General features: G+C 46.5%; 1 protein-coding gene across 2 annotated transcripts in view; it reads left to right on the top strand.

The window, feature by feature from the left end:
- The first annotated feature begins 6000 nt into the window (after nt 1-6000).
- The window catches only part of mthfd1b (methylenetetrahydrofolate dehydrogenase (NADP+ dependent) 1b), an 80627-nt gene continuing 58805 nt past the window's right edge, over nt 6001-27822 (top strand). Inside the window, exons 1-6 of one of the 2 annotated variants that reach the window (XM_078561946.1) lie at nt 6001-6115; nt 21366-21450; nt 22889-22948; nt 24599-24652; nt 26028-26164; nt 27449-27549. In XM_078561946.1, the coding sequence (XP_078418072.1) occupies nt 6078-6115; nt 21366-21450; nt 22889-22948; nt 24599-24652; nt 26028-26164; nt 27449-27549 (475 nt within the window). In that variant the 5' untranslated portion in view covers nt 6001-6077. Of the gene's footprint in view, nt 6116-20967; nt 21251-21365; nt 21451-22888; nt 22949-24598; nt 24653-26027; nt 26165-27448; nt 27550-27822 lie in introns of those variants that run through there. The other variant, XM_078561945.1, reaches the window with a different exon arrangement.

Below are 27822 nucleotides of genomic sequence, written 5' to 3' on the forward strand. Positions count from 1 at the left end.
GGACAGGTGGAGCTGGATAGAGGGCCAGTGATAGGTGGAGGCAAAGGAGAGATTGCAAAAGATGTCATAAACAAAAGGTCAAAGGGGTGTTGATGGTGGTGATACTGGCTAAAGGAGGTGCTAATGGTGACATTAAGAGTAGAAAGCAGGATGAGCAAGTGACAGATGGCCTTAGTGGGGGTGGGGTGGGGGGAGGGGACGGTGTGGGAGAAAAGATCGAAATAGGTTAAAAGGTGGGGATAAAACAATGAATAAAAATGGAAATAAATTTTTTAAAATAATAATAATAATAGGTGGGAATAAATATATATATAAAAATTAAAAAATAAATATTTGAATAAAGGGGACCAAAAAGGGGTGGGGATGGAGGAGAGTTCACAATCTGAAGTTGTTGAACTCAATATTCAGCCCGGAAGGCTGTAAAGTGCCTAGTCGGAAGATGAGGTGCTGTTCCTCCAGTTTGCGTTGAGCTTCACTAGAACATTGCAACAGGCCAAGGACGGACATGTGGGCATGAGAGCAGGGTGGAGTGTTGAAATGGCAAGCGACAGAGAGGTCTGGGTAATGCTTCGTAATCTGGGTAATGTTCCGCAAAGCGGTCACCCAGTCTGCGTTTGGTCTTTCCAATGTAGAGGAAACCGCATTGGGAGCAGTGAATGCAGTAGACTAAATTGAGGGACGTGCAAGTGAAATGCTGCTTCACTTGAAAGGAATGTTTGGGCCCTTGGACGGTGAGGAGAGGGGAAGTGAAGGGGCAGGTGTTACACCTTCTGAGGTTGCATGGGAAGGTGCCGTGGGAGAGGGTGTTGGGGGTGATGGAGGAGTGGACCAGGGTGTCCCAGAGGGAACGATTCCTGCGGAATGCCGCCGGGGGGGTGAAGGGAAGATGTGTTTGGTGGTGGCATCATGCTGGAGTTGGCGGAAATGGCGGAGGATGATCCTTTGAATGCGGAGGCTGATGGGGTGATAAGTGAGGACAAAGGACAACACTGACATGGTTCTGGGAGGGAGGAGAAGGTGTGAGGGCAGAGGCACAGGAGATGGGTCGGACACAGTTGAGGGCCCTGTCAACCACCGTGGATGGAAAACCTCGGTTAAGGAAGAAGAAAGACATGTCAGAGGAACTGTTTTTGAAAGTGGCATCATTGGAATAGATGCGACGGAGGCGAAGGAACTGAGAGAATGGGATGGAGTCCTTACAGGAAGCGGGGTGTGAGGAGCTGTAGTCGAGGTAGCTGTGGGAGTCGGTAGGCTTGTAATGGATATTGGTGGACAGTCTATCACCAGAAATTGAGACAGAGAGGTCAAAGAAGGGAAGGGAAGTCAGTGATGGACCATGTGAAAATGATGGAGGGGTGGAAATTGGAAGGAGTCTTTCTCTGTCTTTGTCTGTCTGTCTTTCTCTCCACAGATGCCGTCAGACCTGCTGAGTTTTTCCAGCACTTTTTGTTTTTGTTACAGAATTCCCAGCCTCTGACCTGCTCTTGTAGCCACAGTATTTATATGGCTGGTCCAGTTCAGTTTCTGGTCAATGGTAACCCCCTGAATGTTGATAGTGGGGGATTCAGCAATAGTCTTTTTCTGGATGGCACACTGTAACTAGTGGACTGCCACAGGGTTCAGTCCTTGGGCCCCAACTATTTACATCTATATTAATGACTTGGATTCTGGGATAGAAGATACAATAGCTAAATTTACAGATGACACCAAAATAGGTGGGAAAGTAAGTTGCAATGAAGAAATAAGAAATTTACAAATGGATATGGACAGGTTAGGTGAATGGGCCAAAATTTAGCAGGTGGAGTTTAACTTGGATAAGTGTGAGGTTATCCATTTTGGCTGGAAGAATAAAAAGATGATTTATTATTTAAATGGAGAGAAACTTCAGAATGCTTCAGTGCAGAGGGATCTGGGTGTCCTCGTGCATGAATTGCTGAAAGCTAGTATGCAGGTACAGCAGGTAATAAGGAAGGCAAATGGAATTTTGGCATTAATCGCTAAACGAATAGAGTATAAAAATAGGGAAGTGTTGTTGCAACTGTACAAGGCATTGGTGAGACTGCACCTGCAGCACTGTGCACAGTTTTGGTCCCCTTACTTGAGGAAGGATGTAGTTGCACTGGAGGTGGTTCAGAGGAGGTTCACTAGATTGATCCAGAGATGCGGGGCTTGTCTTATGAGGAGAGATTGAGCAGTTTAGGCCTTTACTCACTAGAGTTTAGAAGGATGAGAGGAAATCTAATTGAGGTATATAAGATGCTAAAGGGAATAGACAAAATTGACGTGAAGCGGATGTTTCCCCTTGTGGGGCATTCTAGAACGAGAGGCCATAGTTTTAGGCTAAGGGGTGGTAGATTTAAATCAGAGATGAGGAGGAATTACTTTTATCAAAGGGCCGTGAATCTGTGGAATTCACTACCTCAGAGTGCAGTGGATGCCGGGATGCTGAATAAATTTAAGGAGGAGATAGACAGATTTTTAATTAGTAACGGGTTGGAAGGTTATGGGGAGAGGACGGGAAATTGGAGTTGAGGCCAAAATGAGATCAGCCATGTTCGTATTGAATGGCGGGGGAGGCTCGAGGGGCTGAATTGCCCACTCCTGCTCCTAGTTCTTATGTAATGCCATTGAACGTCAAGAGGTGATGATTAGATCTCTCTTGTTGGGGATGGTCATTACCTGGCACTTGTGTGGCACAAATGTTACTTGCCACTTGTCAGCCCAAGCCTGGATATTGTCCAGGTCTTGCTTCATATGGACACAGGCTGCTTCAGTTCAATTTACCCAAAGTCCAGTTGGGTTGTGTTTGCTTCACTCGTTGGAATGAAAGGAGATGTAGTTGATTCTTTACACAAGGAGTTGCACAATTCTGGAGACTGGCCACTACAACAACTAGCAGCAGTGCTGTAAACAATAAGCCTTAGTGTAGTCGTATGATGCCCACACAGACCCCTGCACCCCATTGTCTATCTCTCTCAGCAATTTGCTCAGACCCTTCTTGAAGACCTGTAGCCTTTAAGATGTGATGTTAAACCGAAGCCCCGAATGCCCTCTCACGTGAACATAAAAAATCCCAAAGCACTATTTGAAAGAAGAGTAGGGGAGTTTGTATACAAAAGCAAAATACTGCAGAAATCTGAAATAAAAATGCTGGAAATACTCAGCAGGTCAGGCAGATTATCTGGCCAATATCTCATCACTGTTTGTGGGAGCTTGCTGTGCACAAGTAGGCTGTTGCATTTCCTGTATTGCAACAGTGACTGCTAGTCTGTGACATTCTCTTCCCCAGAGAGCAGTGGAAGCTGGGTCATTGAATATATTTAAGGCTGAGTTAGATTTTTGATTAACATGGGAGTGGAGGTTAAGGGGGAGGGGACAGAATAGTGGAGTTGAGACCACAGTCAGATCAGTCATGATCTGATCGAATGATGGAGCAGGCTTGAGGAGTTGAATGGCCTACTCCTGCTCTTGCTCTTGACTACAATTTAAAAGTACGTCATTGGCTGTAAAGCGCTTTGGGACATCCTGGGCTCATGAAAGGTACTATATAAATGCAGGTTCCTCCTTCCTTTTGTAACTATGGCTGATAAGTTTCTCAACTGGGGTTGAGAAACTTATCAGCCATGATTGAATGGCGGAGCAGACTCGATGGGCCAAATGGCCTAATTTCTGCTCCTATGTCTGATGGTCTTATGCTTTATCCCTCACTTACCATGACCACCATTCAACAGTTGATAACCCTCTGTAACGCGTACCTGCTTCCTGGTATCCAGCCTAGCTCATGTATTTTACAAGCAAGTCTTTTAGTTTTATGATCATTGCCACTCAGAATATGGCTGAGGAATTGGACTCCATAGCACCGGCAGCACCAGTGTCACAGAAAACCCAAAGTGAAATAATGGCAGCCAGAAGGGTGTGGCACACCGGGACTGACAGGTCATGGGATTGCCAGAACCATGTAGGGTGGTGGATTTACAGAGTTTATAGGAAGAGCTAATCAGGCAGCGAGCATAGATCTCATGCCCTGTCTGTGCAGCACTCTGACACTGGGAGGATTCTGTCTGTACTGCAATGGAAGCCGAGACGTCCACAAGACTCTCCAGCACGAGCGGCTCTGCAAGCGCTGTCAGATTGGCCACCATTCTATACTGGAAAGGCTGCTCTCCAAGATCTGCATGAAATCCACAGCCAAGATTCCTCCATGACAGCGATAACAGAACTCCGAAGGGTCCTACGGACTTGAAACGTTAGCTCTTGTTTCTCACTCCACAAATGCTGCCAGACCAGACCTGCTGAGTTTTTCCAGCATTTCCTGTTTTTATTTCAGATTTCCAGCATCCGCAGTATGTTACTTTTATTACAACAGATTGTCTGGCAGGTCAGACCAAGCACGTTGGTTTTCATGTCCCAACAAGCTTTTCCTGTAGGCTGCCCCATCCAAGTCCTTATCTCAATGCAGTGCCCTGCAGCAGACTCTGTGTGCAAACTCACTCTCCAGTGAGCTAGCACACAAACTGCTCATTCTCCCAGCTTTGCTGCAGGCCCCTCACACCCGGGGACTCAGCACTTGTGTCATGCATGTTTTGCCTTTTGAGTGTGCAACCTGTTCCACACTGAGACAAGGACACAGCATGGAGTTTGCATGCTGTCTGCCCCAATGGGACCTCGACAACCCATCCCTCCTCCAAACCTGCCATATGAAAGCCCCCAGTTATACCAAAACGACGCAAAGGCAAAATAATGCAGATGTTCCAAATCTGAGATAAGAACGAAAAAATGCTGGAAATGCTCAGCAGGACAGGCAGCATCTGTGGAGAGAGGGAGAGGGAGAGAGAGAGGCAGGGAGGGAGGGAGGGAGATGAGAGAGGGGGAGATGAGAGAGGGGGAGATGAGAGAGAGGGAGATGAGAGAGGGGGAGATGAGAGAGGGGGAGATGAGAGAGAGGGAGATGAGAGAGGGGGAGATGAGAGAGGGGGAGATGAGAGAGAGGGAGATGAGAGAGAGGGAGATGAGAGAGGGGGAGATGAGAGAGAGGGAGATGAGAGGGAGGGAGATGAGAGAGGGGGAGATGAGAGAGGGGGAGATGAGAGAGAGGGAGATGAGAGAGGGGGAGAGAAAAGGGGAGGGGGAGATGAGAGAGGGGGAGATGAGAGAGGGGGAGATGAGAGAGAGGGAGATGAGAGAGAGGGAGATGAGAGAGAGGGAGATGAGAGAGAGGGAGAGAAAGGGGGAGGGAGATGAGAGAGGGGGAGATGAGAGAGAGGGAGATGAGAGGGAGGGAGATGAGAGAGAGGGAGATGAGAGAGAGGGAGATGAGAGAGGGGGAGATGAGAGGGAGGGAGATGAGAGAGAGGGAGATGAGAGAGAGGGAGATGAGAGGGAGGGAGATGAGAGAGAGGGAGAGAAAGGGGGAGGGAGATGAGAGAGGGGGAGATGAGAGAGAGGGAGATGAGAGGGAGGGAGATGAGAGAGAGGGAGATGAGAGAGAGGGAGATGAGAGAGGGGGAGATGAGAGGGAGGGAGATGAGAGAGAGGGAGAGAGAGAGGGAGATGAGAGAGGGGGAGATAAGAGGGGGGAGAGGGAGGGGGAGGGGGAGGGAGAGAGAGAGGGATGGAGGGAGAGGGATGGAGGGAGAGAGAGAGGGATGGAGGGAGAGAGGGGGAGAGAGAGCTAATGCTTCAGGGCCAGGTGACCTTTCATCAGAACTCAGTTATATCAAACCAAGCCCAGGGTGGGCAGTGATTCTCCAGCTTTGACTGCAGGACCTGCCTGTGATGCTGCAAAAACTCCTGGGGAGTGATTGGGAAATAAAAAGGGTCAACATCTGGAAAAGGGCCATGAGGACATTACTGAGAGGGGCGGGGCCTAGTGGGGGCGGGGCCTACACCAGGGGGCGCGGTTGGGTCTTCTCGGGCGCGCTGGTCAGTGATTGGACGCAGCCGAAGGGGCGGCGGTTGGCTCCTCTGCGTGGTGATTGGTGGAGAGCTGAGTGGGTGGGGTCTGGCTGCGCGCGGGCAGCCTTGGTTCTTTGACTCGCTCCGGTTGGCGCTCAGTCCCGGCGGCAGCGCAATCCGAGATGGCAGCGACAGTATTGAGGGGCAAGGAACTGGCTGCGTAAGTGTGGACTGGAGCAGGGGGAGTAATCGGGGTCGAGGGTTTAAATCAGTCTGGTCTGCCCCCTCCCCCATTACTTTCACTGTAATGAATGTAGAGTTTTACCGCAGCGGAAAGTCCAGGTCGTGCAGGTGCTCCGCTCTAAACTACTACAATTTAATTGCCTCCTCCCCGCCGCCATGGGGCGCTTTGCGGGGTCTCGCGCCGTCGGCACGTGACCGGCTGACAGGAGTTCGCGCTCCGACCCCGCCACCACCTGGCACTGACCCCGCCCCCTGGCATGAGGCCCTGCCCCCTTCTGTCCGGCTCCGCCCCCTTGCCCCTGGACATGCGCATCAGCCCGGGTGCATTTAGATTGCGCCTTTCACATCCCCAGAACGTCGTAAAGCGCTTTACGGTATCTAATAAATTGCATTTGAGATGCTGCCACTTTTTTGTTCCAACCAGCCAAATTGTGCAGAGCAAGATCCCACAAACAGCAAATGAGTTGAGTTGACCTGGTGTTGGTTGAGGAGGTGGTGGGGGGGGCTGCGGGTGGAATGTTGTCCTGGGGGATGTGGTGAAACCTTTGCATCCCACTGTCCGCGCAGACCTGAAGGTGCTCCTGGCACTGCAGCACCCTCCTCTCTACTGCAGCAAAGAAGCCAGCCTGGATTCTGGAGTAGGGTTTATCCCTCACTGTGTTTGGGTGCAAAGCTGGGTGAGTAACTGCTGAATCCAGCTGACACATCCTAGGAATGGTTGCAGCTTGAACTTGGCGACAGTGCAAGCATTCCCCCCATAAGTATTGGTAGAAAGGGATAGAATAATTTATTTATAAAAACAAAAAGCTAAAAGCTACTGCGGATGCTGGAAATCCAAAACAAAACAAAAACAGAATTACCTGGAAAAACTCAGCAAGTCTGGCAGCATCAGCGGAGAAGAAATCAGTTAACGTTTCGAGCCCTCATGGCCCTTCGGCAGAACTGCAGCATAGTTTCAACAAGGGAGAAATATAAATTGGTTTAAGGTGGGTGGGGGTGGGGGGGGGTGAAGAGACACATTGAGGGTGTGGTGTGAGCAGATAATCAAAGGATGTCACAGACAAAAGGGTCAAAGAGGTGTTGAAGGTGGTGGTCTTTGAGAAAAGTGCTAATTAAGAATGGAAAACAGGATATTCAAAGTACAGCTCTAGTGGGGGTGGGGTGGAAAGACTAAAGGTTTTAGTTTTAGATTTAAAAATAATGGAAATAGGTGGGGAAAGAAGAATCTATATAAATTATTGAAAAAAATGCGGGTGGGGGGGGAAAAAGAAATGGGATGGGGGGAGGGGGAGTTTAAGATCTAAAGTTGTTGAATTCAATATTCAGCCCAGAGGGCTGTAAAGTGCCTAGTCGGAAGATGAGGTGCTGTTCCTCCAGTTTGCGTTGGGCTTCACTGGAACAATGCAGCAAGCCAAGGACAGACATGTTGGCAAGAGAACAGGGTGGAGTGTTAAAATGGCAAGCGACAGGGAGGTTTGGGTCTTTCTTGCGGACAGACCGCAGGTGTTCCGCAAAACGGTCGCCCAGTTTGCGTTTGGTCTCTCCAATGTAGAGGAGGCCGCATTGGGAGCAACGAATGCAGTAGACTAAGTTAGGGGAAATGCAAGTGAAATGCTGCTTCACTTGAAAGGAGTGTTTGGGCCCTTGGACGGTGAGGAGAGAGGAAGTGAAGGGGCAGGTGTTGCATCTTCTGCGTGGGCATGGGGAGGTGCCATAAGTGGGGGTTGAGGAGTAGGGGGTGATGGAGGAGTGGACCAGGGTGTCCCGGAGGGAACGATCCCTACGGAATGCCGTCAAGGGGGGTGAAGGGAAGATGTGTTTGGTGGTGGCATCATGCTGGAGTTGCCGCCATTTCCGCCAACTCCAGCATGATGCCACCACCAAACACATCTTCCCTTCACCCCCCTTGACGGCATTCCGTAGGGATTGTTCCCTCCGGGACATCCTGGTCCACTCCTCCATCACCCCCTACTCCTCAACCCCCACTTATGGCACCTCCCCATGCCCACGCAGAAGATGCAACACCTGCCCCTTCACTTGCTCTCTCCTCACCGTCCAAGGGCCCAAACACTCCTTTCAAGTGATGCAGCATTTCACTTGCATTTCCCCTAACTTAGTCTACTGCATTCGTTGCTCCCAATGCTGTCTCCTCTACATTGGAGAGACCAAACGCAAACTGGGCGACCGTTTTGCGGAACACCTGCGGTCTGTCCGCAAGAAAGACCCAAACCTCCCTGTTGCTTGCCATTTTAACACTCCACCCTGCTCTCTTGCCAACATGTCTGTCCTTGGCTTGCTGCATTGTTCCAGTGAAGCCCAACGCAAACTGGAGGAACAGCACCTCATCTTCCGACTAGGCACTTTACAGCCCTCTGGGCTGAATATTGAATTCAACAACTTTAGATCTTAAACTCCCCCTCCCCCCATCCCCACCCCGTTTCTTTTCCCCCCCCCACCCGCATTTTTTTCAATAATTTATATAGATTCTTCTTTCCCCACCTATTTCCATTATTTTTAAATCTAAAACTAAAACCTTTAGTCTTTCCACCCCACCCCCACTAGAGCTGTACTTTGAATATCCTGTTTTCCATTCTTAATTAGCACTTTTCTCAGACAAAGACCACCACCTTCAACACCTCTTTGACCCTTTTGTCTGTGACATCCTTTGATTATCTGCTCACACCACACCCTCAATGTGTCTCTTCTCCCCCCCTCCCCCCCCCCAACCCACCTTAAACCAATTTATATTTCTCCCTTGCTGAAACTATGCTGCAGTTCTGCCGAAGGGCCATGAGGGCTCGAAACGTTAACTGATTTCTTCTCCGGTAGAATAATTTATTACTGCTCAGAATCCAGTTTGAGGTCAGAGAACCTGAGGAGCAATATAAAAGGAGACATGATGACAGGAGAGGGGGTTCTAGAAAAGGCCATAGAAGCGATGGGCTCAAGATCTGGAGCAGCAGTCAAAAAAGTGCTCGTGAGTGGTCGATCCGGTTACATCAACCTGATTACATAGCGAGATAAGGATAGCAATGCCCTGGTAATAAACAGGAGATGGAGGGAAACCATGAGGAGCGAGGCAGTGGTGGGATACACTTGACATAAGCAAAGTTGAGTCGGCTTGGAACACTCATGGGCTGATGTGCAAGTTTAGAGGCAGGAGTGGAAGGCGAGTGAGTCTAGAAGCTATTAGAAACGCACTGCTGGGCATACGCCCAATAGAATGGAGAGCAAGGAGCCGGACAGGCTCGGTTGGGGAGACGAGCAGTGGTTGCGAAGTAGGTTACCGTAAATTCCCAGAGTGATGGAGAAACAGGTTATGGCCCAGAGTGGGAACCAGACTCTAGGTGAAGCATAAAATCCAAGAGGATAGTCACACGGTTAGCAGATAACAGCAATAGGGTAGACAAAGTCAGAGTCACAGCAACAATGACTTGCATTTATATAGCCCTTGAGTAAAACATTACGAGGTATTTCACAGGAACGATTATCAAACACTCATTCACTGAGCCTCATGAGGAGATATTAGGGGAGATGGCCAAAGGATCAGTCAAAGAGGTAGATTTTACGAGCATCTTAAAAGAGGAAAGAGAAGCAGTGAGATTTAGGGAGAGAATTCCAGAGTTTAGGGCCCAGGCAACTGAGTTTACCAGTTTAGTTCTGTGGAGAAACAGTCCTGAAGTCCAGAGAAGTTTAGGAATTTCAAAGTCAAATTTGAACAGGGATTCTGTGCTCACTGATTGGAGCAGAGAGCAGGTGTGGCTGACAGCAGGGCAGTGGGCTCAAGTAACAAAACCCGCAGCTTGAACCTGTCGTTCAGGATAAAATGCACTCACTATTTAAGCCAGGTAAACCGAAAAGGCTGAAAGGGATGAGACTTGGGGGAGAGAGGGCAACTGATTGAAAAGGATCTCACCAGGGAACTGTCAGCGTAGGAGCCATTTTGTAATCCAGGGTTTTACAGGAGACTCCACAGTGCATATCTGATGTGTCTTCCTCCAGCAGGCAGTCAACGCCATCACCTTGAGATGTGTCAGCCTCATTCTCTGAAATGTCTTACACCTTGCTCTCTGCAATACAGGCACTCCTTAAACCAAGATGAAGTCAAATTACGAGGAGCACTTACACAAACTAGGGCTGTATTCCCTGGAATTTCGAAGGTTATGGGGTGATTTGGTCAAAATTTTCACAACATTAAGGGGAACAGATAGTTTCTCTCTATCGACCCTATTTCCGTTGATTGTGGAGTCTGGGACTAGGGGACAGAGTCTTAAAAATGAGAGCCATACATTTCAGGAGTGAAATTAGGAAACATCTCTTCACACAAAGGCTGTGAGAAGTTTAACTTCTGCAAATGGGAATTGATGCTCTATTAATTGTTAATTCTGAATCTGAGATTGATAGATTTTTGTTACCCAGAGGTTGGTGGATGGAGTTAGGTGGCAAATCAGTCACAATCTCACTGGTGGAAAAGGCTTAAAAAGCTAAATAACCTCCTTCTGTTCCGATTTTCCAAGTCACCCGTTCCTAATCTCTGGTGTTTTCTCGATGCCTCTGTGAAATGCGGAGGGTATTTTCCTGCGTTTCTATAAAAACGTGATGAGCAATGTGATGAATGACACCGGGAAGAACTCTGCTGCTCTTTAGTACTCTGGGATCTTTAACATTCAGTTCGATAGACCTCTGATTAACTTCTCCTCTGAAAGACGGTGCAGTCTCCACCAGTTGCACTGTGTCTATATTGGGCAAGTGACACAGAGGTTTTGCTATTACTGTACCATTGGGATCGATTACAAAGGAGCTGCTTAAACCATGTTAAACGTATCAGCTCTCTCAGGCAGTTCAGAGTAACCCTCCATCTTCCTGTGGGTGTTACTGTGTACCCTGCAGCACTGTTTGCAGTTCAGAAACTTAGAAATTAGCAAGGGCAGGGTTCGTTGGATTATTTTAATGTAATTCCGTTGAGTGAAATTAAGACACTAGTTAGTAACGTGGTTAAAAATAAACTCAAAATCCAAGCTTGCCGATGCCTTGGATTGTGAACCGAGAACTATTAGCCCAACAAATATCAAACCGTTCCTTCCCAGAAAAATAGTATTTTTGCTGAGGATTGATCAATTAAGAAATTAGTCAGTGAAGAACCCAGCCAGCCCAATTCTTTCACACCACTTTAGAGGGAGCAGATTACTCCTACAAAGCATATCGGGTACAGGGTTCACTATAGAAAGCGGGCAACTTTAACACCAACGGATGTTAATATAACGGATGACACGGAAATTGGTGGGGTGGTAAATAGTGAGGAGGATAGCCTTAGGTTACAGGAGGATATCGATGGGCTGGTCAGATGGGCTGATCAGTGGCAAATGGAATTTAATCCATATAAGTGTGAGGTGATGCACTTGGGCAGGACAAACAAGGACGGGAATACACGATGAATGGTAGGACCCTGGGAAGTACCGATGATCAGTGGGACCTTGGTATGCATGTCCACCAGTCCCTTAAGATAGCAGGACAGGTAGATAAGGTGGTTAAGAAGGCAAATGGGATACTTGCCTTTATTAGCCGAGGCATAGAATATAAGAGCAGGAAGGTTATGCTGGAACTGTATAAAACACTGGTTAGGCCATAGCTAGAGTATTGCATGCAGTTTTGGAATCCACATTACAGGAAGGATGTGATTGCACTAGAGAGAGGGCAGAGGAGATTTACCAGGATATTGCCTGGGCTGGAGAGTTTTAGTTATGAGGAGAGATTGGATAGACTGGGGTTATTTTCCTTGGAGCAGAGGAGATTGAGGGGGGACATGATTGAGGTGTATAAAATTATGAGGGGCATAGATAGGGTAGACAGGAAGGAACTTTTCCCCTTGGTGGAGGGATCAATAACCAGGGGGCATAGATTTAAGGTAAGGGGCAGGAGGTTTAGAGGGGATGTGAGGAAGAATTTTTTCACCCAGAGGGTGGTGGGAATCTGGAACTCGCTGCATGAAAGGGGTAGAGGCAGAAACCCTCATAACATTTAAGAAGTATTTGGATGTGCACTTGCGATGCCATGGCACACAAGGCTATGGGGCTAGTGCTGGAAAATGGAATTAGAATAGTTAGGTACTTGTTTGTCCGGCGCAGAGTCGATGAGCCGAAGGGCCTTTTTCTGTGCTGTAGACCTCTATGACCAACGCTCCTGCTATATGTACTGGGAACTATACCTCAATAACCCAGCACCCCCAGCCCAGGTTACGTGCCTGGAATTGATTTTTGAATCCACAACCTACTGAGACAGCAACAAATACAGCAAGTTTACCCCAAGTGACAGAATGTCCCCCTCCGTGGATACAGAGCAGACAGAAGGATAGAATCCTGGTTAAACTTCAGGCCTTCCTGGTTTTGTGACACTGGGGTGAATCCTTGCAGGAGGGCAATGCTGCAATGGGTTAAAGGTAACACTCTTTCAGCCCCAGATCAGAAAGCGTGGATTCTGGCCTCATCCCAGAGACTTGATTACATAATCCAGGCTGACGCTTCCAGTGTGACACTGATGGAGTGCTGACCTGTCAGAGGTACCATCTCTCAGATGAGATGTTCAACCCCATCCAACCTCTTGGGAGGATGTAAAAGATTTCATGGCACTATTTTGAAGAACTACAAAGTTTTTCTTGTGCCCTGGCTAATATTTGTACCTCTACCAAGACCACTAAAACAAATGTATCACATTGCTGTTTGCGGGATCTTGCTGTGCGCAAATTGGCTGCAGCATTTCCTACATTAGAACAATGACGGCATTCCAAAAGTAATTCACTGACTGTAAAGTGCTTTGGGACGTCCTAAAGCCATGAAAGGTGCTGTCGAAATACTCTTTCATACCGAGTTGGTCTGAGCTGATTTGGCTGAATCAGTGTAGATGAGGAGGACTCTGAGGTGGCTCTTTGTTTCCACACGTATCCAGCGCGCTGGATCGAGCCGTGACACGTGAAGAGTGAGCTCCGGGTTGAGGTGCTACAGAGCCATAATCCAGCAAAAAGTCCAACTCTGTCAGTGAGGAGGGGAGGAAACTTCATGTGAACAATTCCAAAACTGCCTTCATGGAACTGAAATGTTTTATGGAGAATGAACTTTGAAGTTATTTTTCTTTTCTTTACCTGGTACTAGTGTTAATTTTTCCCTGCTTAGTCCATAATGTGTCTTTTAAACAGCTTGGGATAATGTTTTTGTAAGTTTACAGAGTTGATCTTTTACCTCTATCTCGCTGTTTACTGAAGTTGCCTTTCACATATGGGTCCGTTCGCCCACCTAGGGGAAAAAAGCAGCAAGAGCAGAGGGTCCCATGTCTGTCAGAAATACTTCACTCAGCCTGGTTATGCTCCTGGAACCTGGCAGATTTAATTTTTCAAAACTACCATCATGCAAACCCACAAACGCCACGTTTGACTGGTCCAATCATGTTTCATTAAGCACAGGATCCCAAAAAGCTGATGAACTGCAAAGAGGGAACAAGAAGAGTGTAGAAAATATAGGGGACAATAACAAAAGAAAGAGAATTTGCACATGGCGCCTTTGACAACCTCGGGATGTCGCAAAGCACTTTACAGCCAATGAAGCGCTTTTTGAAGTGCGCTCGCTGTTGTAATGTAGGAAACGTGGCTGCCAATTTGCACACAGCAAGATCCCACAAACAGAAATGTGATCGTGACCAGTGTGTTTTTGTGATGTGGATTAAGGTATAAATATTGACCCAGACGTGGGGGATAACTCTTCTCTGGTACATTAGCCATGGGCGGGTGTAAAAGATCCCAAGAGGACACACGGGGCCTCAGACTGATGTATTGTCAGAAAGCTGGATTAGTGTTCATTAAACTAGGGGAGATGGTGGTGTAGTGGTATTGTCACTGGACTAGTAATCCAGAGGCCCAGGCTAATGCTCTAGGGACCCGGGTTTAAATCCCACCACAGCAGCTGGTCGAATTTGGATTCCGTTAAGAAATCTGGAATATAAAACTAGTCTCGGCAATGGTGAAACTAACATTGTTGTAAAAACCCACCTGGTTCCCTAACGTCGTTCAGGGAAGGAAATCTCCCGTCCTTACCTGGTCTGGCCTACATGTGGACTCCAGATCCACAGCAATGTGGTTGATACTTAACTGCCCTCTGCAATGGCCTAGCAAGCCACTCCATTCAAGGGCGATTAGGGATGGGCAATAAATGTTGGCCTTGCCGGTGGCACTCACATCCCATGAAAGAATAAAGAAAAAATAATATATTGTTATAATCCCAGCTGACGTTACCCCCGTCAAGCCTGATTCCAGAATGGAACCCAGCTTGATGGATCCTAACTTTTAATTTAAAAGCAAAAAAACTGCGGATGCTGGAAATCCAAAACAAAAATAAAAATACCTGGGAAAAACTCAGCAGGTCTGACAGCATCTGCGGAGAGGAACACAGTTAACGTTTCGAGTCCCTTCTGTTGAAGAGTCATTCGGACTCGAAACGTTAACTGTGTTCCTCTCCGCAGATTAAACAAATTAACAAATTAGCAGATTAATAAACAGATTAACAAATTAAAAGTTAGAAAACAAAGATAAAAATACCTGGAAAAACTCAGTAGGTCTGACAGCATCTGCGGAGAGGAACACAGTTAACGTTTCGAGTCCCTTCTGTTGAAGAGTCATTCGGACTCGAAACGTTAACTGTGTTCCTCTCCGCAGATGCTGTCAGTCCTACTGAGTTTTTCCAGGTATTTTTATCTTTGTTTTCTAACTTTTAATTTGTTTGTTTAGCAATGTGGAGAGTAGCTACTGAGCAGAGTCACAGGAGTCAGCTGATGAACTTTTAACAAAAGAATAAAACATTTATTGAACAAGAAGAGATGAACTATATTACAATACTACTTCACCCACAATTATACCTTTACAGATTGTAAACCAATAGGCACCCCGTGGTCATACACACCACATTCTGAAATCGAGTGACAGATGCCACCTCAACTAGATGCAATGGATCTCTCATCAACTCCCCCCCCCCCCCCCCGCCCGCCCCTCCCTCCAAACTCCACTTTCTGAGAACTCGCCTTGGAATCTTCTCCCTAACTGACGTTTTCTCTCAGATGCCTTCCGCAAGGATTCACCTCCAGGGTTTCGAACTCTCCTTCCAATGTTCCTCTTCCCTGGGTCACCACATGCATTCAAGCTGTCTTCCACACACACTCTCTCACTGACTCAGTTGTCAATAGTACACCACTGCTTCACATGCCCATACCAAAGAATCACAGACCTTAGATGTCTCTTTAGACCTTCTTGCCTCTTGCAAGCTGTTCTCACTTTAAATCTCTTTTCTGTAGCTTTTGTCTCTTTAAATCTGAAGCTTGGAGCCTTTCTGCCCCTCGCTCTTAACTTCACTTAACAGGACCTTTTTCCTGGTTCCTGTCCTTCCTTCACTAGAAGGTCTGCATGGGACTTTCCCCTGTTTCTGTCTCATTCCTTTGGCCGTGGACCTTTCTGGTTCTTTTGGGAAATCTCTCATTCTGCAGTTCCCTCTCCCAGTGTCCAGTCTCTCTGGAGTCCTGGCTTCAAACTGAACTCAAAACTGCTGTTTCTTTAGTTTTTTTGTGTGTGTCTGTGGGAGGGACCTGCCTCTCTGGACTCTTGCTAGGCAACAGCCCAGTTTCTCTACTCTTGTTTGCTGGCACGGTCGTAAAACTCTCATTAGAAATACAGGCACCTTTTTAAAGTGAAACTAAAACTCAATTTGACCTTCCTTAACACACAGATACAGAAATTCAAATCAAACTTAGACATTAAAGCTAAACCTCATTCCTAACATCTACAAATACCAATATAACTTACTTAAACTATCTCTATTTCCTAACAATATCTGGAACAAAAGATATGTGTGGTGGGATGTTGGAGTATGGACTAGTGAGGAGAACAGGGAAGCAGCAGGATTGCCATGTGGTTAATTTGTGATTATTTTGACCAGCTGAATGGTAATGGATGAGTTGAGAAAGGAGTGTAAGGTAGATGAATGCTGAAAAATGCTCACAGCTTAAGGGAAGTCTGAAAGATGTGGACAGAGTTGCAGTAGCCATTGGATTTAGGGATAGAATTCCAAAATGTGGGATCTAAATAGGATGGAGAATAGTCATTTAGTAGTACATAACTTGAGCATTGCTGAAAAAGAGACCTGTTGAAGCTTTTTGTCTTGCATTCATCAGGACACTTTGCAAAAATGCCCATATAAGGAGAAAACAACAATTTATACTGCATGTGAAGAGAGTGCTGATTGGTTGGCAAGTGGACTCTGATTGGTAGCGGCATTGCCATGGAGAATGCACCAGAGATCATGACTGACAGTTAACTGCCAACCATTGTTTGAAATTTAAACCAGGCAGCTTGATCCTGATTTTTTTAACTGTAGAATGTTTTGCAAATTTTAATGATGGAGGCACAGCTTCCCCATAGTGCCGAGTAAGGATGAACCTGCTCTGTAGGTGGACTCCACCATCAGTAGGACAGAATTAACTCCTCATGAAATTGTATTAGTTGCAGGCTCCTGATGTGTTTTCAGTGATAGTGTTCACAGTTGAATGTTTTGCCTGACATAAATGATGACAGTTATGAGTTCTTGTTATGCTCTCCAGGACTTCTTTGTCACCAAGATCATGACCATTCAGTCAGCCCTCTGTCATTTTCCTCAATTCCTCTAGCCCACCAAACCAAACTTCCTCTAAATGCCCTGCCCGAGCCCTGAACTCTCATCTTTCTCTAGTTTCTCTCCTATCTCCCCTCATACCCCTCCTGAGCTCATCTTGTCCATCAGACTCACCTCCTGTTCTTGCGATCCTACTCCCCACTAAACTGCTGACCACCCAATTTCCCCTCCTGGTCCTCATGTTAGCCGATATTGTTCACGGTTCTCTCTTTTCAGGCGTTGTCCCTCTCTCGTTTTTAAATCTGCTATTATCATCCCTCTCCTGAAATAAATCTAATCTTGACCTCCACCCACTTTGCAAACTATCATCTCCTCTCCAACCTGCCCTTTCCTCTTCTTGAACATGTCATCACCTCCCAAATCTGTGCCTATCTTTCCTGGAATTCCATGTTTGACTCCCTCCAATCAGGTTTCTTCCCTGCCGCAGTACCGAAATGGCTTTTCTCAATGGGAGTGGGCAGAGCACAGACTGATCAGGATCTGGCTGCTTTGTTTAATTGAGTGCTAAAGTTGGAATTTGGTGCTAATGGGGGGGGATGGGGGATGTTGCTTATTCTTTTTGTTTTACCTCCAGTAGCTGGTTGAGTGTTTTTCTTTTGTCCCTAAGTGAGGAGACTGTAACTGGCGATTACTAAGTTAGTAACTAATTAAATAAGGAAGTTTAAACAGACACACCAGGGCAGGTGACATGCCATACCTGCAGCAAACTCGAGAAACAATTCCAAATGTTCAACCAAAATACATGCCATTAACAAACTAACAGCTCAGCAAGAGAGATGCATCCATAGCTCACTCGGGAAGTTAAGGATAGTATTAGATTAAAAGAAGATGTTTTTAATGTGGCAAAGAATAGTAGTAAGTCTGAGCACTGGGAGTGATGTAGAAACCACCAAAGGGTGGCTAAAAAGTTGATAAGAATGGAAACAATCAGAAATGAGAGTAAATGGTGAGCATTACTCTTTGTTTCCTGCTCCTGAGCTGATTTTTGGACCCAACTTGTCAATCTTCCTTGGATCCCAGAGGCTTTTACTTTCCGATCAGTCGACCATGTGGGTCATTGTCAAAAGCCTTGCTAAATTCCACGTAGACTACATCAAACACGCTACCCTCATTGACCATCGTTGTTCAATCAAGTTAGTCAGACATGATCTTCCTTTAACAAATCCATATGGATTTGATTATCTTGATTAACCCGTGCTTTACTGAATGACTGCTTTTCCTGTCCCTTAGATGTTCTCCAATGATTTGCTCACCGAGACTCGGCTGACTGATCTGTAATTACTTCATCTATTCCTTCCTCCCTTTTTAAACAGAGGTACAATGTTAGCAGTCCTCCAACCCCACACCTGGAGCCAGAGAAGATTGGAAAATGATGCTCATTGCCCCTTGCTGTCAGTATGGGATTTGGATGCAACGTGGGGTTGTGTTTTAAGATGGGGTGAGCGGGAGGCAGTGGGGTTATATTATCGTTATAATGTGTTAACAGTGCTCAGGTCAGTACCAATCAGGGGCCATACAGATTTGAATGCCAAGACTCTCTATTCACTGTTAGTTTGTGTAGAGTCAGTCCTCCAAGAGATGTCTTTAAGTTGGGAGAAGCCAGACAGCAGGACTTTTATTGAGCAACAAGTTATTCAGTAGTTAAGATCTTTCTCATGACTTGAGGACATGGTTATTTCTTAACAGCTTGTTTAAGCTCACCTGATTTATGATCAAGTGAGTATGGTGTGACTTTACTTTGTCTGTCAAAAGTCCCAACTCTGCTGCAGACAGGGAATTAACTCATTCAAGCATTGTGTGTGTGCATGTGCGTCTGTGTTTGCCGGTGTGTTGGTTACAGTAAGACTACAGTGTCAATCTCTTGTTTTGACAGAATGTGGGAGGTGCCTGGAAGCATCATGGTGGTTCTTTGTTTGAAGTTTGTACACGTCATGTTAGTGCAATGGGCGCTTGGCTTTGGGATGAATGCAGGTGAATAACATTGCCCAGTAAATGCTGCCCTGGAGCATTGGCCTTGCAGAATTGCTGCACTCTGGGATTATATCACAGGTCACAGGGAATTTTTAAAGGATGACTTTGAGTTGGTCAGTGGTGCAAAGGAGATTGGGAGCAGTCATGAGTAGGCTAGAGTTCAGAGAGACCTCGAGAGACAATGTATTGCCTCTTTAGGGGGCAGGGGTGCATTAGAACATAAGACACAGGAGCAGAAATTAGGCCAATTGGCCCATTGAGTCTGCTCCGCCATTCAATCATAGCTGATAAGTTTCTCAACCCCATTCTCCCGCCTTCTCCCCGTAACCTTTGATCCCCTTACCAATCAAGAACCTATCTTTCTCGGTCTTAAATACACTCAATGACCTGGCCTCCACAGCCTTCTGTGGCAATGAATTCCATAGATTCACCACTCTCTGGCTAAAGAAGTTTCTCCTCATCTTTGTTCTAAAGGTCTTCCCTTTACTCTGAGGCTGTGCCCTCGGGTCCTAGTCTCTCCTACTAATGGAAACATCTTCCCCACGTCCACTCTGTCCAGGCCTTTCAGTATTCTGTAAGTTTCAATCAGATCCCCCCTCAACCTTCTAAACTCCATCGAGTATAGACTCAGAGTCCTCAAACGCTCCTCATATGTTAAGCCTTTCATTCCTGGGATCATTCTCGTGAACCTCCTCTGGACCCTCTCCAGGCCAGCACATCCTTCCTGAGATACGGGGCCCAAAATTGCTCACAATATTCTAAATGTGGTCTGACCAGAGCCTTATAAAGCCTCAGCAGCACATCCCTGCTTTTATATTCTAGTCCTCTCGAAATAAATGCCAACATTGCATTTGCCTTCCTAACTACCGACTCAACCTGCAAGTTAACCTTAAGAGAATCCATGACTAGGACTCCCAAGTCCCTTTGCACTCCAGATTTCTGAATTAAATCAGCAATTCTCAACACAGACAGTCCACTCCTTGTTTTCCTGAAATTTAATTATAAAATAAGTCACATGATGCTTCTAAAATTACATCAGCAAATATAATTATAAATTTGTAATTTTCAGATCACCAGTCTAGTCGTGTTTTATTAACTTACCGCTTCATTTGATAGCATTTAAAATTCCTAAATTTTAAAATCCTTTGTCTGTTCCCCTCCTTCAAAGACTGTGGACACCACACAGCCTTGTCCCATCTCTAGTTTTCTCCCTATTCCTCCTGAAGAGATTGACTCTTGCTGTGTCTTTTCACTCATGTGTGACCATGCACGTGAGAGTGCAGACAGAGCAGCCCCTGCCTGAGATCAGTGCGTGGCACTGACACTGACAGTAATCAAACCTCTGCAACTTGCATGAGCTGATTGCCACCAGACAGGTGAATTGAAAGAGATGGGCTTGTATTGTTTATTCAGTAAAAAGAAAGACTTGCATTTGGGACATCCCAAAACAACCAGTGAAGTACTTTTTGTAGCGCAGTCACCGTTGTAATGTAGGAAACCTTTTTTTGTGGTGTTGGTTGAGAAGTCACGATTGGCCAAAGCACCGGGGATAACACCACCACCGCCCCCCGAATGGTGCCATAAGATGTTTTCTGTCCACTCAAGAAGGCAGATGGGGCCATGGTTAAATGTCTCATCTGAAAGATGCAGCAGTGCGGCACTCCCTCAGTACTGCACTGGAGTGTCAGTGTAGATTTTTGCACTCAAACCCTGGAGTGGGATTTGAACCCAGAGCCTTGTGATTCAGAGGCGAGAGTGTTGCCCAACTGAGCCATGGCTGACGCACACTAGACAGATTATCTTTCCCGTTCCCTACAGAGGAAGGGTCGTGAAATTCTCCCCCTTTTCCTCTCTTCCATCTAAAATGTCTCTGAATGGAGATGTCTGTTTTATTGCTAGTCTGTTAAAGTTCAACCCATAAGTGCAGTTGTAATAGTGGAATTTGGACCTAATGCTGGTTGGGTGGCCTTGACTGTGCAAAACTTCATTAAAAGACATAAAGTAATCCTGAAATGTACAGGCTTTTGACTTACACTGAAGTATTCCTTGTGCTCTAATCAATGGTGCGATAGGCTGCTGAAGGATTTAGGTGGGAGGGCAGTGGGGGCATGGAAGAGAGGGACACATCTGAAAATTGTTACTGAATTCACAGGCAATGACCAAGCAAACAAGTAATGCTGTCGCTGTTCCAACAAGCTCCCCAGGCCAGTACACTCTGGCCTTCGAGCTGAATATTGGCACATTTCACCGTCCTACTCCCGCTGTCATTCTCTGCCATTTCCTTTTGAAATGCAGAGGGGAACTCGCTCGTTCTCTCTTGCTGCCCACCTTTGCCGGCACCCCAGGCGGGTTGACGTGCTTCCCTACCCAGTGAACCCGTTGAAGAGTTTGAATACAGTGAGGACAGTAGCGAGCGTTGTGTCCGGAGCTAAAAGTTCAGCGTAAGGACTGCAATGTTCATACAAGTGTTTTATTTTGCTTTGAGTCCTGTCTAAAAAGGTTCAGCGTTTAAACCTCCAGTGAGCAAGTGAGTGATCATCATTTTCCTCTCCACAGACAAGTCAGGGAACGATTGAAGAATGAAGTGGGTCAGATGAAGGAACAGGTTCCTGGCTTCCGGCCCGGGCTGGCTATTCTGCAGGTGAGTATCGAATCTCAATTACTTGGGGGGGCGGGTGGGGGGAACAGTTTTATTCTTGTCCGTTTCAGTATGCCAGATGTGTGTCGAATTGGTTTTGCAGAGTACAGCGGGTGTGCCAATCAGCTTTGAAAGCTGCACTGTGAAACTCAAGACAGCTGCTAACATGTCATTTTGTCAGTAAAACTGTCAAAAGGTTTAACCGGAGGAAAAGGGATCTTTGGAAAAGGAGCAAAGCTTCTGGACGAGGAGCGTGTTAGAAGGAGAGGGAGCCAACTGCAAAGAGAGAATCAGCGTGTCTGGCTGGGACAGGATATGTTACTGTAATACTGAAACTGAGCTCCCAATCCGTGCAGTGAACTGAGCTGCCACACGCCAATATTCTGATCACAATTCTGATCACTTCATTCTTCACAGTTTTGATGTTGCACTCCAGCATTAATATGATGCAGCCCTATTTTGAATTAAAGTAGTGATCAGTGGGAGATCTGCTAGGTCTCGTTTCCATTGGTTCCATGGTTCCGGGTGAAGGAAAGAAGGATTTGTATTGATAACGTGCCTCGAGCACCCCAGAGTACATCACACAATAAATGACGTTGTGCCATCGTTGTTGCTATGTGGGTAAAATGCTAGCAACATTGCAATGAGATGAACAAGCAGCTATCATCCTTCTTTTGATCTTTGAGGTGGTGGAGGGGGTGGGTGGTGGTGGTGGTGTGGATGGCGTTGTCAAGTACACCATAGGAGCTGGCAGTGAGCTGCTTTAGAAACCGTAACCACTCACCCTCTCTATCGCTGCGGTAAATACGATTAGTAGGTACCTGCAGGAAGGGCCTGCTTTGAAGTATTGGCACCAAATCTCTGCCTGGATCCTGAGAGTTTGCAGCGTTTTCTGTCCTGGTGCAGGTGCCTTGGCCCGAGCTCGGCCCAGGCTGGTCAGGTTGAACCTGCCTTTGCCGTGTTGACTGCTTGTGGATGGGCAGCAGAATCAGTGGGTTTGCCTCTTGGGATGCAGCGTTTAAACATTTGCTGAGATTTTAATTTGTGAACTGTGGAGGTGCCGATCCAGGGGCACCCACTCGCAGCGCCAGACTGTTCCCGTTCAGATGCAGTACGGTTGGATGCTGTGGGGGAAAAACCTGCTTGAAAACCAGCTTGAGACTCCAAATCTCCTCTCACATAGGACGTAACAGACATGGGAACTTTTATCCTATCAACACGCCCTTGATTTGAACCCAGGTTCTGATGGTGAAGAGCCAGTGGCACCTTTGAGTCCCATCACCATGCTCTTTAAAGGTTGTCTTTTTTCAGATTCTGATTAATATCTCTCTTCCTTTCAATTCCTTCCTTCTCATCTCTCCCTCCGCCCCCCCACCCCTCCTTCCCCACTTTCGGCCTCTCTTACCCTCACCCACTGCATTCTCTCTTCTTCCCTTTCTAGGTTGGAGACAGAGATGATTCTAATCTATACATCAGTATGAAGCTTAAAGCTGCAGCAGAGGTAGGAACCTGTATTAACGCTGTTACACATGCTACACATAAACCATCTTTAATTAGTGTGTTTGCTGTTTAATTAAAGCAAAAGCAACTGATATGAAATATGTATTCCAGTGCCAATAAGCTTCCTCTGCATGTATGAATCCCCATTTTTTTTTTCCCTACCTTTCTGGATCCTGCTGCCACATAATCCAATTCCCCCTCCTGTAAATCTAAGTTAAAAAGCAGAGATGTAATATTAAACTTTTGTACAATCTTGGTTAGACCACACTTAAGAGCACTGGTCGCCAGATTATGAAAAGGATATAGAGGTACTGGAGAAAGTTCGAAAACATAAATGATACCAGAGCTGAGAGTTATACATATCAGGAAAGAGCAGACAGGCTGGGGCTGAATAGAGGTCTTTCCAACTAAGACTGAGTTTGATAGTGTAGACGTAGAAGGGGACACCCAGAATGATTAGAATGTGAAATTCGCGACCTCGAGTATTTGAGGGAGAAGGTGGCAATGTCACTGGACTAATAATCGAGAGACCGGGACTAATGGTCTGGGGACATGGGTTCAAACCCTGTCACAGCAACTGATAGAATTTGAATTAAATTAATACATCTGGAATATAAAGCTAGTCTCGGTAATGGTGGCCGTGAACCTGTCATTCATTGTTGTAAAAGCCCATCTGGTTCAATAATGTCTTTAGAGAACGAAATGTGCCATTCTTACCTGGTCTGGCCTACATGTGACTCCAGACCCACAATCATGTGATTGCCTCTTAACTGCCCTCTGAAATGGCCTATCAAGACGCTCAGTTCAAGGGCAGTTAGGGATGGAAATAAATGCTGGTCTTGCCAGCAATGCCCACGTCCCATGAAAGAATAAAGGGGAAAAAATGAGGTCAATAGCATAGATGCATTTAAGGGGAGGGTAGATAAGTACATAAGGGAGAAGGGAATGGATGGTTACATTGACAGGGTGAGATGAAGTAGGATGGGAAGAGGAATAAAAACAGAAAATGCTGGAAAAACTCAGCAGGTCTGGCAGCATCTGTGGAGAAGCAGAGTTAATGTTTCGAGTCCGTATGATTCTTCTTCAGAGCTAAAGAGAAGTAGAAATGTTCTGTTGAAGAGTCATACGGACTCTAAACGTTAAGTGTGCTCCTCTCTGTCAGACCTGCTGAGTTTTTCCAGGTATTTTTATTTTTGTTTTAGAAATGTGATGGATTTTATACTGTTTGAGGGGGTGGAACAGGTGGAGCAAATGGAAGGTCAGGGTTAGGGGGGAGCTCAGGCTTTTGTGGAGCTTAAACACTGGCATAGTCCAGTTGAGCAGAATGACCTTCTGTGCTGGAGATTTGATGTAATCTCCGAATGCTACTACTCAGCTGACATAGTTGGAGGTGTGTGACAGAATCCCAGCCAGTGACTGCCTGTCCGTTTCCCCCTCCCCCAGCCTCTACTCAGTGTTTATCCAAGTGCTGAGGTTGGGTGATGGCCACCTGGGAGACCTTGAGTGCAAAACCCAGGCTCTGCTGTTGTGTGATGCTGTGTGTTGAGATGGTCGTAAAGGCACCGTGCAGCGTTTGAGTTTTATTATCAGTAACGTTTCACTGATCTGTCTTACTGTTTGTTCTGGCGCTGATGCTTATTTCTCCCTGTAGATTGGGATGAATGCCAACTGCGTAAAGCTGCCAAAAACTGCCACCGAAGACGAGGCAAGTATAACTCCTGCTATCTTTCTCCCCAATAAATGTTTCTCTCCACACCCCGAAGGCACTGACTTTTGCTGGGGTAGGGGCACCCAGCCTTGACCACTTCCCTGTCCCTCCACAGCATGTTTTATGAGTGTTCCCTTTTCATGTGTGAATTCAGTTATTGAGCATCAGCAGAATATTTAACCTGGGAAGCCTGGTTCCATCCTCACTCTCCAACAATAGATTATCAAACAGCGGCAGGACCTAGGTCTGGTTTAACTTCTCCCTAATCCAGGAGGCCACAAAAAATTTTGCACCCCAGTGAAGATCAGCTAACTCGATACAAACTGTGGAACCTTTTTTTTTCCAAAACTAAAAAGGTGGTTCTGCACAAAAGTCACTCCAAGGTCACACCACCAAAGGGTTTCACTTTGTCTTCCTCAACTCAGGCAGTAAGTGGGTGAATTGTCTGCTCCAGCCAATTGTGGGACTCCTTTTTATTCGTTCATGGGACATGGGCGACGCTGGCTGGGTCAGCATTTGTTGCCCATCCCTAATTGCCCTTGAGAAGGTGGTGGTGAGCTGCCTTCTTGAACCACTGCAGTCCATGTGGTGTAGGCACACCCACAGTGCTGTTAGGGAGGGAGTTCCAGGACTTTGACCCAGCGACAGTGAAGGAACGGATATATTTCCAAGATGGTGAGTGACTTGGAGGGGACCTTCCAGGTGGTGGTGTTCCCATCTATCTGCTGCCCTTGTCCTTCTAGATGGTAGAGGTCAGAAGGTTGGAAAGTGCTGCTGAAGGAGCCTTGGCAAGTTGCTGCAATGCTGCTTGTATATGATGCACACTGCTGCCACTGTGTGCCTGTGGTGGAGGGAGTGAATGTTTGGGGTGGTGGATGGGATGCTGATCAAACGGGCTGCTTTGTCCAGGCTGGTGTCGAGCTTCTTGAGTGTTGTTGGAGCTGCACTCATCCAGAGAAATGGAGAGTGTTCCATCACACTCCTGACTTGTAGATGGTGGACAGGCATTGGGGAGTCAGGCGGTGAGTTACTCGCTGCAGGATTCCCAGCCTCTGACCTGCTCTTGTAGCCACAGTATTTATGTGGCTCGTCCAGTTCAGTTTCTGGTCAATGGCAACCACACATTCTCTCCCCCCACCCCCCAGGATGTTGATAGTGGGGACTGTGCTTTTATTAAGCATTTAGCCACTTTTTACAGGGTGTAGGCACTTTGGGGAATGTTGGGGTAATCCTATGGGGCCGGTGATCCTGTTCGGAGTGTGTTTGAGAATCCTTTGGGTCAGTGATGCTGTTGGGAGTGTTTACCAGATGTTTTGCTGTGTTGCCTAGATTTGGGTCATCTTATTAATTGGCCTGTTCTTGACATGTACAGGTGCTGAGTAACATCACCCACATTAATGAGGATCCCACTCTGCATGGACTCATTGTTCAACTCCCACTGGACTCCATTAACCCAATTGACATTGAAAAAGTAACAAATGCAGTTGCCCCCGAGAAGGACGTTGATGGGTAAGGATTGAATGGTTTTGTGTCAGCCATTGGGTTCACTCTAGCTTGTGAGCTTTCCAGCAGGGGTCAGTGAACAGTGACCCAGCAGTGGACTCCCTGAGCCCAGGGCCAGCTGTTGTTCCTCAGTGACCCGGGTCAGTCAACTTGAGCGAAACTGGGGATTGAACCAAGATCTCTCTTTCCTCTCTGGCTGTGCGCTAGGCTGGATGGTGCAGTTGTTGTCCGAGCTCATCGATAAAGAGGAAGCGAAATCCTAGTTTGTGGGTGCGAAGTTGTGGTTGGGAAACCATTTCTGGTACAAAAAGCTCCCGATTCTTAGAGAAAACTTGCAAGAATCCAGGTTTTTTTTTTTCTTTTAAAACCTTCAGTGCTAGGCTGCTCCATTATAACAGAGAAAAGAAAGGTATGTATTTCTCTGCAGCCTTTCATGGTCAGAGGATGCCCAGAAGCGCTAGACAGCCCATTTGAAATGTAGTCACTGTTATAATGTGGAAAGCACAACGGCCAATTTGCACACAGCAAGTTTCCACAGACTACAATGTCATAATGACCAGATTATCTGGCTTGGTTTTTTTTTAGTGATATCGATTGAGGGATAAATGTTAGTCTAAATCAGGATGAGATCACTTCTGCCCACCTGAGCAACAAGTCCATGACTGTAGTCCGAGTTGAAATTTTTGGCAGAGTGCTTTCAATCTGAATCAGCTCTCAGACCCGATTAAAGTTGTGGTTACTATTGCTTAAAAGAGCAGAGGCAGGGCATTTCCTAAGATAAAAGCAAAATACTGCGGATGCTGGAAATTTGAAACAAAAATAGCTGGAAAAGCTCAGCAGGTCTGACAGCATCTGTGGAGAGGAAGACAGAGTTAATGTTTCAAGTCCGTATGACTCTTCATCAGAACATTTCCTGATTGATTGAATGTTTCTGATGAGCTGACTGGCTTAAATTCATTCTCAGTATACGAATGCCTGAGGCGAGGTTGGCATTTATTGGCTATCCCCTAGTTGCCCCAAGAAGTGGTATTGGGAATCGGTCCTCTACACAGCATAATATGTTTGGAAAAAGAGAGAAGATAGCGCGTGTGCCTGAATTGTTATCAGGCACCCAAGTGCATTACTGAGCACTTTAGACCCTCTCAACAGGGTTAGGTGCCACATGTTGTGAGTGTCCTTGTACAACAGGTGTTTTGTGGGGTGTTTTTAAGGTGGCCCTAATGGACTGGATTCATAGATGTAGTTGTTGATTTTCAACACTGTATTAACCAGTGTTCTGGTTCTTTTCAGATTAACCAGCATTAATGCAGGGAAACTAGCTCGAGGAGACCTGAATGATTGCTTCATACCCTGTACTCCCAATGGCTGCTTGGAGCTGATTAAACATACAGGTAGGAACAGTGTTTGCTACATGAGAAACGGGAGCAGGAGCGGGCCTCCCTTCTCATCGAGCCTGCTGTGACATCCACTAAGATGGTGGCTGAATTTCCACATCAACCCCCACTTTCCCACCCAATCCCCAGATCCCTTGATTCCTAAGTCTCCAAAAATTGTCGACCTCAGTCTTGAATATTTTCAACAACCGAGGAGCTACTGCACTCTGGAATGAACAATTTCAGAGATTTGAAACAGAGTGAAGAAATTTCTCCTTATCTCAGTCTCAG

This window comes from Cetorhinus maximus, chromosome 18 (assembly GCF_964194155.1).
Source record: "Cetorhinus maximus chromosome 18, sCetMax3.hap1.1, whole genome shotgun sequence".
Taxonomy (NCBI): domain Eukaryota; kingdom Metazoa; phylum Chordata; class Chondrichthyes; order Lamniformes; family Cetorhinidae; genus Cetorhinus; species Cetorhinus maximus.